At 36.5% G+C, this 12,609-nt stretch overlaps 1 protein-coding gene across 6 annotated transcripts in view; it reads left to right on the plus strand.

Moving 5' to 3' along the window:
• The window catches only part of LOC141450727 (NAD kinase-like), a 189,211-nt gene that overhangs the window by 12,882 nt on the left and 163,720 nt on the right, over positions 1-12,609 (plus strand). For 4 of the 6 annotated variants that reach the window (XR_012456270.1, XM_074121450.1, XM_074121451.1 and 1 more), the window contains exon 2: positions 5,161-5,244. The exons of the other annotated variants lie outside the window; for them this stretch is intronic. Coding sequence is in view for 3 of the 4 variants with exons in the window: in XM_074121450.1 (XP_073977551.1) it covers positions 5,161-5,244 (84 nt within the window). In the remaining variant the exon portion in view is untranslated. The remainder of the gene's footprint in view (positions 1-5,160; positions 5,245-12,609) is intronic. 6 annotated transcript variants of the gene reach the window in all.

A 12,609-nucleotide genomic window follows, 5' to 3' on the forward strand; every position in this document is an offset into this window, starting at 1 on the left:
AATAAATGAACGAATCTCTGATCATGAACGAATCTAGGAATCAAAACTTTAAAAGCCAAACTTCGTTCTCTTCTCTTGGAGCATCCTTAAAAATTCGATTCTTTTTCTTGAAAGGTTTGCAACAGGTGATTTGGAACTTCAATTGAAACGATCTACATGCTTGGTTTCCTTCGGTCAATAGTAGATTTCGTTACAGATTTTTTTGTTCATTTTTTAATTTAAGGCGCTTCAACATCTTAGGTGATTAGCGCCCACAGATTTCTTTCTGTGCACTTCCAGGAAGAGAAAATCTGTGGGCCATCAGCTGGAAGATTCAAACCCGGGATCTCCGTGTATCCAATTCGCTAACCACTTAGCTTAATCCTGACCCTAATACAATTAATAATAATAGTTAAATAATAATAATTGTTAATGGACAATTACTGACGACTAATTTAAAAATTAGAGACTGCCCTCAACCGGCCGATTTACACACTATACTGACGCACCATACAGACAATATATACCAAGAACTGTACATCTATATCCGAACCAATAACATCAAAATATAACAGAAATAAATTATAGTTCCTCTATAACATCTCGTAACTCTACTCACACACAGTAAATCCGATTGTTCGACTTTAAATTAAGCGCAAGTACACAGTACCAATGGCTAATTTGCGTAGTACAATTAGGCAAAAAAAAATTAAAAATGTACTCGTATTATAATATTTATTTATTTAATTTTTTTTTTGCTTTATATTTATAATGTATTGTAAATAGAAACAGAATAGAAATAGATTCACCTCAATGTTAATATGTATTGCGGTACTAGTTTGTATCACCAGTCTTGGCATTGGATTATTACTTCCGCTCGGCGGTTAGGTTATTATTGGGATCGTGTTCGAAAATTTTCTATTTAGATTTTTTGACAACGTAAATAACCGTTTGGAGGTTCCATATATATACACACAGAAGAGCGCTCTAGCGCAAAAACTAAAAATCACGAGAAGCCTAAACTCGTAAATTTTATTTCCTCCATGTTAGGGCCTTGCAGAACGCTGTTGGGCTCAAATCCATCAAGCGGAAATGGTACTTATTAATAGTACTCATTAGATTTTTGGTCTTGTATGTTGAGGAGCTCAAAACAAGAATCCCCAATGGAAATTCTATTTCAAGACTTTTTTTCCCCCACAAGCAGGAAGAAAATTCCCCCCCTAAAAAAAAATCATTCCCGGAAATTGCTTATCTCTTTTCGCTTGGGAAAAAATGGTTACGTCTGTCTCTCTCTACAATAATGGAATTAGCCAATCAATATTTCTTGCGGTACATTTAAAACACCAGAGTGTCGAGTGTTTTCTCCCATGACGTCACTTCGGGACAGACCCAATTTTTTTTTTTTTATCGATTCTCCTATCCAGAAAGAATTGATACAGGAATTTTTTAAATCAGAATGACGAAGTCAGACCAGTTCTCACTCTATCTCTCTCCCACCATTACTTCCGCTCTCTTTCCAAGCGTTTTACATATAGTTTTCACTGAAATATTGATTAATCAATTTTCATCAATTATTTCATTTGATCATTTTCGACTATTCCCCTCACTTGCGTGCTCCATTTTGTTCCACATTTAATGATTTGACTAAAGTGTTAAGAGCTCGTAAAGTATATTGTTGACAAAAAATTATTCGTACAAAACAAAAACGTTCATTTATATAATTATAGTTTTCTGTATAATTTTTGATCAGTTTTATAAATACACCTAACCCCTGATTTACACGGAAGATAGATTCCAGAGAAAACCGTGTAAATCGAAATCGATGATTTTTATACGTAAAACCGTGTAAATCGAAAATAAACTAAATGTGCATAATTCAGTTATTTATTTCAAAGTAAAATAAAACTAAATACATCTTAAAAAAACATAAAAATAATAATAGTGTATATAATTCATTTTACGTGTAGAAACAAGAAATGTAAATTAAAAAATTGAACTAAAAATTTCATTATGTACTGCTATCACTTTCATAGACTTTTCGTTTTTTCTTTCTGTTTACTATGACGTCACTTTCATCACTCGATAGTATTTAGTGCAATTCACTTTCGTTGTTAGATGAACCAGAAGCAATTTCAGATCGCTGTACCTTCGTAATGAAATCCGTAATTAACAATTGTGTTTGGTTTTTGGTCAAATCCTTATACGAGGGTCGTTTGAAAAGTCCGTGCAAAGTCAGAGAGATAGCACTACTGGCGCGTATCGAGGTTATGTTTAGTTAGTAGCATCTCTTGGGAGAACACACACCAAGTTTCAGCCAGATCGGTCTATTTCTTTGTGTTTGGCATTCGTTTGAATCGAGGAAGTCGAGTGATTTTCAAAAAATGGACGAAAAAGAATTTCGTGTGTTGATTAAACACTACTTTATGAAAGCCAAAACGCCTGAGGAGACTAAAGAGAAGCTTGATAAACATTATGGTGACTCTGCACCTTCGATTAGAACAGTTTTTAAGTGGTTTCAAAATTTTCGGAGTGGCCATATGGGCACAAGTGACGCTGAACGTTCTGGACGCCCTGTTGAGGTTACTACTCCAGAAATCATTGATAAAATCCATGATATGGTGATGGATGACAGAAGAGTGAAGGTGCGTGAGATTGCTAGTGCTGTGGGCATCTCGAATGAACGGGTACATAATATTTTGCATCAACATTTGGACATGACAAAGCTATCCGCAAGATGGGTGCCGCGATTGCTCACACTTTGACCAAAAACGAAATCGTGTGAAGTGTTGCATGGACGGTTTGCAGCTGTTCCAGAAGAATCCGCAGGACTTTAAGCGTCGTTTCGTCACTGTGGATGAAACATGGATACATCACTACACTCCTGAGACCAAAGAACAATCTAAACAATGGGTTACCAAGGGGGAATCTGCGCCAAAAAAGGCGAAGACCGTTCCTTCGGCCGGAAAGATTATGGCGACTGTCTTTTGGGATTCGCAAGGAATAATCCTCATCGACTATCTGGAAAAGGGTAAAACTATTACTATTATTCATCGTTATTGGACCGTTTGAAAACAGCTGCAAGAAAAACGCCCACGATTGGCCCACAAAAAAGTCTTTTTCCATCACGACAACGCACCAGCTCACACCTCAGCAGTTGTGGTCGCAAAATTAATGGAAATAGGGTTCCAACTCGTTTCACATCCCCCTATTCTCCAGACTTGGCTCCCTCGGACTACTAGTTGTTCCCAAATATGAAGAAATGGCTAGCGGGAAAAAGATTTTATTCAAACGAGGAGGTGATTGCAGAAACGAATGGCTATTTTTCAGACTTGGACAAATCCTATTATTCGGAAGGTATCAACAAACTAGAGCAGCGTTGGACGAAGTGTATAAGCCTAAAAGGAGACTATGTTGAAAAATAAAAAAGGTTTACCCCAAAAAATTAAGTAGTTTTTATTTTTGCACGGACTTTTCAAACGACCCTCGTAGACCTCCTCACATTGAGTCAACTAAATCACATGAATATGTATAAAGTTTGATCATAAGAGCCCTGATATAATGAGAACGACGCGTTTTTTTTTTTGTTTTTTTTTACAGTTCCTGCTTCTACAAAATCGCGTTGCTAATCATTCCACTAGTGCACACTTTGTCGACTTGATGAGCGACGGACTTTGGGACTGGCTCTCATTGTACCGGGGACCTTAGTACATACAAAATAGGAATACACTTTTTGTACCACTTTTTAGGTTGGAATAAATGGAATTCCTAGAATTATTTTTTTAAAAAATTCATATTTTAAAAACCCGCGTAAAAGTGAAATCGTGTAAATCGAGTACCGTGTAAATCGGGGGATAGGTGTACTAGAAAAATTCAACTAATTTACAATTTCTGGTAAATACACGCATTACAACGCAGAGATCATGGGTTCGAATCCAGCTACTGGCCCTTAATATTTTTTCACTGCCTGATAATGGACAGTGTTGTAATGAGAGTACACTTATGGGTGCGTTCCACTAAGCGACCACAACGACCACGCTCACGACCGCGATTTTGCCCGTTCCACTTGCTTGCGAGCGTTGCGATCGAAAACCCAAGTGGAATGGTCTGTGGGCGTTTTAACCGTTCATGTAAACACTACATATGGCGGCCTCGAAAATGTCAGAAGCTTGAAGAGGTTATTTTTTAATTATAACCCCGTTTTTAAGCAGTTATAATAAACTTTATTAATTATTGGTAAAGTTGACTTATATTATTAAAAACATATATAAAATTCAATTTTTATATTACATTTTCGTGTAGTATTTATAAAATTTACGTTTAAATAAAATTAAAATGTCTTTTGTGGCAACAGTTGGATATTTATTAATGCAACATAATAATGCTTTAGAAAGTTCTTTATCTAGTCCCGATAAAGAGTGGAATGCAATTTTACGAAATCGCAATGATAAAAAGCGAAAACTTAGGCCACGTATTATTAGCTATCAGTGTAATTGATCTTTATTCAGATGAAGAATTTAAAAGTTATTTCAGGTAAATGATTTTGTGTTATTCAGTGATTTAGTGTGTAAAGGGATAAGTAATTATTTATTTATTTATTTTTTGTAGACTTTCGAGAAACACATTCTATTATTTACATGAAATAATACTTTCATTTACATGAGATAATTTTTGCGGTCGCCATATTTTGTTTTAAAAATTGCGCCATATTTCTGAACGCCCACTTCGACCCAGCTCTATAGATGGGGCGTTGTTGTGGGCTTCGCGTGAGCGAAAATAGTGACGTCTTCGCCACGACCACAACGACCGCGGTCGCCAAGTGGAACGCCTGAAGGTATGTTTTGGTCGTTGTGGTCGCTTAGTGGAACGTACCCTATATGAAGGCCGGCAATGCTCTTCGGGCGCCAATAAACTTAGTTGATGCAGCGCCTTAGTATACTAAATTGAAAACGTAAAGAAAAATAGAGAAGAGATATGTGGAGATAATAATTATCGTATAAAGCCACATGACGAACTTGCCCGCGCAAAATAGTGGCGCAATAGGTGGAGACTGCAGCGCAGTCTAGCGGTGCTCCATAGTAACTCTTAGTGTTCATTGCCTATATCAAACGCTAGATGTCATAAGTGTGGCCAATTTGTTTTGTATTACTCCATATGACTTTTAAAACTTATGTGTGTTTACAGTTTCCCAATGAATGCTGCAGTCGTTCCTTCCGATGAGCTAGTCGATAGCTCAGGATCTTCTGGGTGTTCACCGGAAACGGCCAGGTGACCACAACTAATAGAAATATTTTCTATCCTTTTTTCCTTCTTCTTTTCGTTTCCTTTTCTCGATATCTTTGTCTTTTTTTATTTTTTGTTTTGATTTTTGATTTTTGTTTTTTGTCTGTCTGTCTGTCTGCGTGTATGAGAAGAAGCCAAAATGCATGAGATTTTTTTTGTTTATTGTTTTTCGTAGTGCGTTCTTTTTGGTCTTGCTTCGAGAAAAAGTTAAATAAATGTATATTATATATATTCTTTTTTAAAACAATTTTTTGGTTAAATGATATTTGTACTTGCTTTTTGTGTACAATATTTGTTTTTTTGGTACAAGTTTTGACATTTTCATGGCTTTTAATTTTATTTTATATCATTGTTTAGCTAATGAAACTTTAAAAAGTTATTGTTAACTGCAAGAGTGCACTTTTAAAATCGTAGACTTGTTTTTAGCTAGCACTGTTTTGTTTTTTGTAATAAACAATTTTTGTCTTATCTGATTTTTATTGATCAAAACAGCTGTGGATCCACTCACATCTCTATCTCTTACTATTATTTCTCACTTTTTTTCTCCCATCTTGGAGAATATTAATATTAGTGAGTGTTAGAGAAAAACTAAAGTCTACGCTACATCAATGGGATGTACCAATGGGCTCTTCTTAAACCTATCCTTAAGGTGATGGTGCGTGTGTGTGCATGTCTTTGTGATGCAGAATGCATACGTTTGAATTTGAGAGGAAGTGGTATATGCAACAGGAAGTTAAGAGTTCGCGTGTAGCTTCGCTAAATTTAAATCGTCGTTGTACAACGTCAGATCATCTCTGCAGACCCTACCACTCTTGTATACTTGCCACAAGAACGGTTTAGTTGTATGACCAGTATAAAGTTTGAAGAAAATGCCTCTTCCGGAAGTAGCTCTTACTATTTCATTGGATCGTTAGCTTGACCGGAAATGGCTCCCTAGGCTGCCAACTTCGTGCACGAGGTATGGCTATTAAATAACGATAGGATGAAAAAATAAATGCCATTTCAGTCAGTAAAATTTATTTTGCCGAGCTTTCTGTTCATGGACTGAGTGTACAGACAAGACAAAAGACACGCCAACCCTGTAATGTAAAAATATTACTTAGTAAACTAGCCCTGTAGATGACCTAGTCCCTAGGTAGAAAGCTCGCCAGAATAAATGTATCACGACTGAAACGGCAATTATTTTTTCATCCTATTGAAACTATGAATCATTCACCAAAAATAATGAACAACATATACATATTTAGTTATTATCACCTTCAATATACACTCCTCCACTATCCCTACAACGCTCCTTGCGAATTTACCATTGTTCAGAAACAGTGCTGGAAGTCTTTCTCTATGAGCTCCTGCATGACGCGTGCCGCTTTTTCTTTCTCAGCTTCAACGGACCGAAAAATCGTGTTCCTTTTAATGCAGACTTTGATTTTTGGGGAACAGATCTAAAGTCACATGGGGCCAGGTCAGGCGAATAAGGCGGTTGTGTCCTAAAACTGGGATGTTGTACTTGGCTAGAAACGTCTTGACAGACAATGCAGTGTGCAAGACGGCGCGTTGTCTTGATGGAGAGAACCCATGACTTGTTCTTCCACAAATAGGGCCGTTTTTTTTTCCTTACTCTTTCACCATAGTTGAGCAAGCACCTCACCGGTAGTAATGTTGATTAATTATAATCGATATTTTCATCCGTTTTGGACGTGGAAGGGCGGTCATCATCTCTGACGTCTTCTCGGCGGCCACCTTGGAAACGCTTGAAACCACATCAAAAACTCGCGCACGTGATACAACATTCATCGCCATAAACTTCTTTTAATAAAAGATAAGTTTCAGTAGCGATTTTACCAAGTTTCATACGAAATTTCACGACATTTCGTTGCTCTACTACGTTGTGTAGTATCGATGTTTTCGGCAAAACGAAACTAACACTTCTTACACAAACACGTCAGGTTCCGGTCAGACAGATTTCTCTACAAAAACACGTGAGACGCTGCTGCAATCGAAAGAGAAGGCTTTACGCTGCACAGCTGACAGGTCGTTAGGATTTGGCGCATGCATAGTTCTTCTGTAGCAGCATCTATTTAATAGCCACACCTCGTATGTAAATTACATTACTTACATATTAATTAATGTAGAAACTGTATGTTAAGAATTAAATATGACTTAAACGTTGAGTTTTGAAGAAAATTTGTTGAGTTAGACTACTCTTGAGAGTAGTTGTAGTTGCGGAAGTCATGAGAGTGTTTACCACAGATTTCTTTCTCTTGGCGCTACAATTACTTGGCTAGTAGCGTCCAGGAAGTATTCAGTATGAATTTTAGCGGATGTACTCTTCTTTGAGGCTCCTCGTTTTAAGAAAAAAGTTTTTAGCTTATAAAGGAGAGTGGTTATAAGCCACCTAAAAGGTCTATTATGGCTTCCTTATGTGTATCAGGGTTATTGCATAAATTTAAGCACCTGTAAAATGTTAAATGTGTGGTGATGAGCTGGAGTTAGCCTGTGGGTACGCTAAGCCCAAATAGTTGCAGACATCAACTACCTCTCTGCAGGTTCAATTTGAGTATTTCAGGCGTCCATTAAAAAAAAAAAACTCTTGTCCATGTTAAACGATTGGGATGACCGTTGGGACTCGGAAGATCCCCGCAGAAGTGGCTAATCCCTAAGGGGATGTTGGTAGAGTACTGGTCTACCGGAAGTCTGTACTCTAAAAAAAAAACAGCTTTTTCAAGATTTCTATTAATTTTTTTGTAAGTTATTCCGGCTTATCAGTTTGACTTTTGCTGTCAAAGTTTAAGTCGTAATAAGTTTTAAAGTCGTGTGGATGTTTGAACCAGATTTTTGATTAGATCTCAATAGTTCTATTACCGGAAATTGCAAAAAATTAAAAAAATTTGTAATACTTCCTCTTTTTAAGAGGAGGAGAGATATTATCAATTATGACGCAACAATTGATTTGGAAATTAAAGAAAATGGGTTAACGTATTCTTCTTTCATTGATTTTCTTCCGGCAGGTCTTATAAATTATTTTAAAGTTACCTTGTTCCACTATATTGAAAGGTGAATAAGTCCAAACTGTTCGATCGAGTTAAGTAAGTTGCAAGGAATTTTTAACTATATGTAATTGAGGTAAAACAAAATAAGCTATAACTAGTAACTATGACGTCGATAGTTCAACATTTGTTAGTGCGTTATATTGACACACTAAATTTCGATACAAATTTAGAGTCGGCCCCCCCAAAATTATTATAACCACAAAGAATAATTAGTAAGCCCAAAGTTTTATGAATATTTCTTAAAAGGTTTTTTTTAAGTATCTACATAAATACGATGAAATCTAAATCTACATATAAAAAACAAAATTCAGTAAGTATATTTAGAATTTAGGACGCACCTTCTATGGTGTTGAATAATTCATATAACCTATTGCTGGAGGCAAGATTCCAGAAGTATGAAATCAAAACAATTTGCTGATCATATAACTTGAAAGAAAAAAATAAAGTTTGACGCCGTAAAATGACGTCATATAAACATAATATTTCAAGGTCAAGGTGTAATGTTACCTGCAATTTAAATGAGAAAAAAAGTGATATGCAGAAGGCATATTTTAATTGTAGTGATGAGTCATTAGTGTTAAGTAAGTTTTAATTTTGAAGCCTTAATTGTAGACTTTTATTAAAAATGTTTGCTTATTTTATTAAAAAAACATAATTCAACCTTCAACCAGAAAGATGCGCACTTAATTTCCATTTTACAAAATTTAGAAATTTAAAATATCCAATAATATCTTCAGCCACTCTAGTTAAATGGATGATGGTTTGTTGGTAGGATTGAATTTTCTTTTTTTTAAATTTATTTTGTAATTTACAATCTGTATACATTGTATACAATCAGTAAATGATAAGATTATGATGAACTCGTGCAGAAGGAGAGAAGCTGCCCAGCGGTAGCACTCTCTACAGGAGAGAGGAGAATACGAGGAGGAGAGAGGAGAGTAATAATTTAGGCCTTCAAACTGTAAGGAAGTCGCGAGGCCACTGGCGATTCAGTCGGCTAGGAGTATTAGGGATGTCAGAGGAAGCGAGAGACAATACAAGAGGATTGGAGCTAGTCGAGAGAGTAGTGTGGAATTTTTGGTATTTAGTCTTGGCGAGTTGGTCTATGAAGGGAATGTTGAGGTCGTTGTGAAGAGTGGAGGTTAGCCACCGTAGAAAGGAGCGTCAGCTAACTGTCGGAGGAGTTTTGACTGAAATGTCTTGTACTGTCCGTATGTTTGTAGGTTTGGCTGAACCCCAACAGCTCTAGTCCGTAAGTCCACCGTAGGTTTGAGGATAGTGTTGTATATTAAACGTTTGAGTTCTATGGGCAATTCGGAGCGTTGTTCAAGTAGTCTGTAAAGAAGTTTCGCACGTTTTGTCATTGCTTGTCTTTTAAGGCCTAGTGTGTGGGTTCCAAGGATTGAAATTGAATCCAATGCAAAACCGTGATAATAACCCCAATACTAGAAAAAGATTTGCTCCTCATTTACATCTAGCATCCGGCTTGATGGAGATGAATAGAAACTGAGGACGTAGGTTTGAGGATAGTGTTGTATGTTAAACGTTTGAGTTCTAAGGGCAATTCGGAGCGTTGTTCAAGTAGTCTGTAAAGAAGTTTCGCACGTTTTGTCATTGCTTGTCTTTTAAGGCCTAGTGTGTGGGTTCCAAGGATTGAAATTGAATCCAATGCAAAACCGTGATAATAACCCCAATAAGCGCTAATAACCTGAGCTGTTGATGCGCTAAAAAAAAAAAAAAAAAAAAAAAAAAAAAATAACCCCAATACTAGAAAAAGATTTGCTCCTCATTTACATCAAGCATCCGGCTTGATGGAGATGAATAGAAACTGAGGAAGCATTGTAAAGTAACTAGGGGGGGGGGTACCTTTTACAGTGAGTTCCCATAGGGACAGGCATGCTGAAATGACTTCAGGAAAACCACTTATACGATGGATTTGGAGCAAGGAATTACGCCAATTCTCTTGTCCAGTTTAATCACGACAGAAAACGTGGCAGTCGAAGAGTTATCCGATATCCAGGCCGGAATGGGCAAACTCAATGACATGTACACGATGGTGGATCGGGAAATGAGGATGCCGTTACTCTAACTTTTGAAAGATAACGACTGGTTGTTCCCCCCCCCAGTTGAAGCTAAAGAAAAAGAAGGAATCCTGCAGAGCCCAACTTTTAGGAACAAAATAATGGGAAAAGGAGCCATTTTTAATCAGTATGGACCTGATTCTAACTGTAAGCAAAAATAGGTTGATGGGTTTCTTCAAAGGGGCTTTTTTTTATAATAATAATAGGCGCTTTTGACCGTAGAAGTCGATGCGCCGAAAAAAATAATAATAATGAAAGTACTATGGTACTTCCGATAGCAAGATTTTTGATTGCTAAGTCACTGCCTGTTCTTCCGGTGAGATTCAATCGAAATATAAAGTTTAAAGAGGCGCCACGGTAGCCGAGCGGTAAAGAGACTAGACCCGCAATGCTAAGGTGTATTGTTGGTTAGTGGGTTCGATTCCCGGGTCTCTAAGCCTTGGATTTTATTTAATGGTTAATAAAAGAAATTTATAGTAAAGTATGTTAGGCGGCAAGAGACTAGACCCGCAAAGCTAAGGTGTATTGTTGGTTTAGTGGGTTCGATTCCCGGTCTTAGGCCTTGGATTTTATTTAATGGTTAATAAAAGAAATTTACAGTAAAGTATGTTTGCTAGTCGCCTCCGTCCGCGACACCTAATTGGTAGTTGGACGTTAAGCCCCGCCTGAAAAAGTAGGCGATTACTTTACTTTTTACTTTTATAAAGTTTAAGTATCCTGTAATTTGTTTTTATCGTATTCGTGCTACTTTTTTTCCTTCCCATACAACAAACTGAACATTTTCTAAAAAAATCTAATTTCCGGTGGTTTATAACACGAAATCGAGAATTCGACCTGAGAAAAAAAAAGCAGGGAACAGCTGATCAAAATGAGTGTACTTTATATGAATCCATAGAGATCTGGAACGACGAACTTTTTAACAGCACCATTAACCAAAAAAAGTTGGTAAGAACCATGGTTCTATTTTTTAAACCGTTTCCCCCCTCCAAAAAAAAAAGAAGTCCCATTTTATAAATTTTGTATTTCTCATTAAAATGATCTTAACTCCTTAGCAGATAAAGTTGAGTAGTAAATTTAATTAAAAAAACCATTGGAAAGAATGTTTAAATTTTCCATTAGTTGATGACGCTGTCCAGATAATTTTGTCCATTAATAAAAGAAAGGGTATATGACGTCATGATTTTAAATATTTGTTTGGTACTATATCACACCCTTATCTCCGCTTCCTGTAGACCAATCAGCTGACAAGTCTCATAGAATATTCATCAATAAAAAGTAGTAAAGTAAAGTAATCGCCTATTTTCTCAGGCGGGGCTTTACGTCCAACTACCAATTAGGTGTCGTGGACGGAGGCGACTATCAAAACACACTTTACTGCAAACTTTTATTAACCATTAAATAAAATCCAAGGCCCTAGACACTGGGAATCGAACCCACTAAACCAACAATACATCTTAGTATTGCGGGTCTAGCCTATAACCGCTTAACATACTTTACTATAAATTTCTCATATTAACCATTAAATAAAATCCACTAACCAACAATACATCTAAGCTTTGCGGGTCTAACATACTTTACTGTAAACTTTTATTAACGATTAAATAAAATCCACTAACCAACAATACATCTAAGCTTTGCGGGTCTAACATACTTTACTGTAAACTTTTATTAACGATTAAATAAAATCCAAGGCCTAGACACCGGGGGAATCGAACCCACTAAACCAACAATACATCTTAGCTTTGCGGGTCTAGCCTATAACCGCCTAACATACTTTACTGTAAATTTCTTTTATTAACCATTAAATAAAATCTAAGGCCTAGAGACCGGGAATCGAACCCACTACCTCAATAATACATATTAGCTTTACTATTCATCAATAATTCTCATTAAAAATACTTGCGCTGTACCATGCTCTATAATTTTTTTACTGCTATCTCTAATCGGAAGTAGAAGACAATGAGAATGGGAAGTCGTGCGAGTCTCTGCTATGCCATATTTTTTTTTTTTTTTTTGTAGGTTTAATGAATGCAGGCTGATTTATTTGCAAGTTTGTAATTCAGGTTTTTCATTCTTCTTTCTTTTTTTGCCACCTAAATGTTGCGATGATGATGGGGTTACAGTGATTTCTAGGTGTAAGCTTAAAAAAAGATGAGATTAACTTTAAATTGTAAGTTGTAAAGCTCACAGCTTCACTTGAGAAGCGCTCAACACCATTA

This window comes from Rhodnius prolixus, unplaced genomic scaffold (genome assembly GCF_049639745.1).
Source record: "Rhodnius prolixus isolate KJV_2025 unplaced genomic scaffold, Rpr scaffold_8, whole genome shotgun sequence".
Lineage (NCBI taxonomy): Eukaryota > Metazoa > Arthropoda > Insecta > Hemiptera > Reduviidae > Rhodnius > Rhodnius prolixus.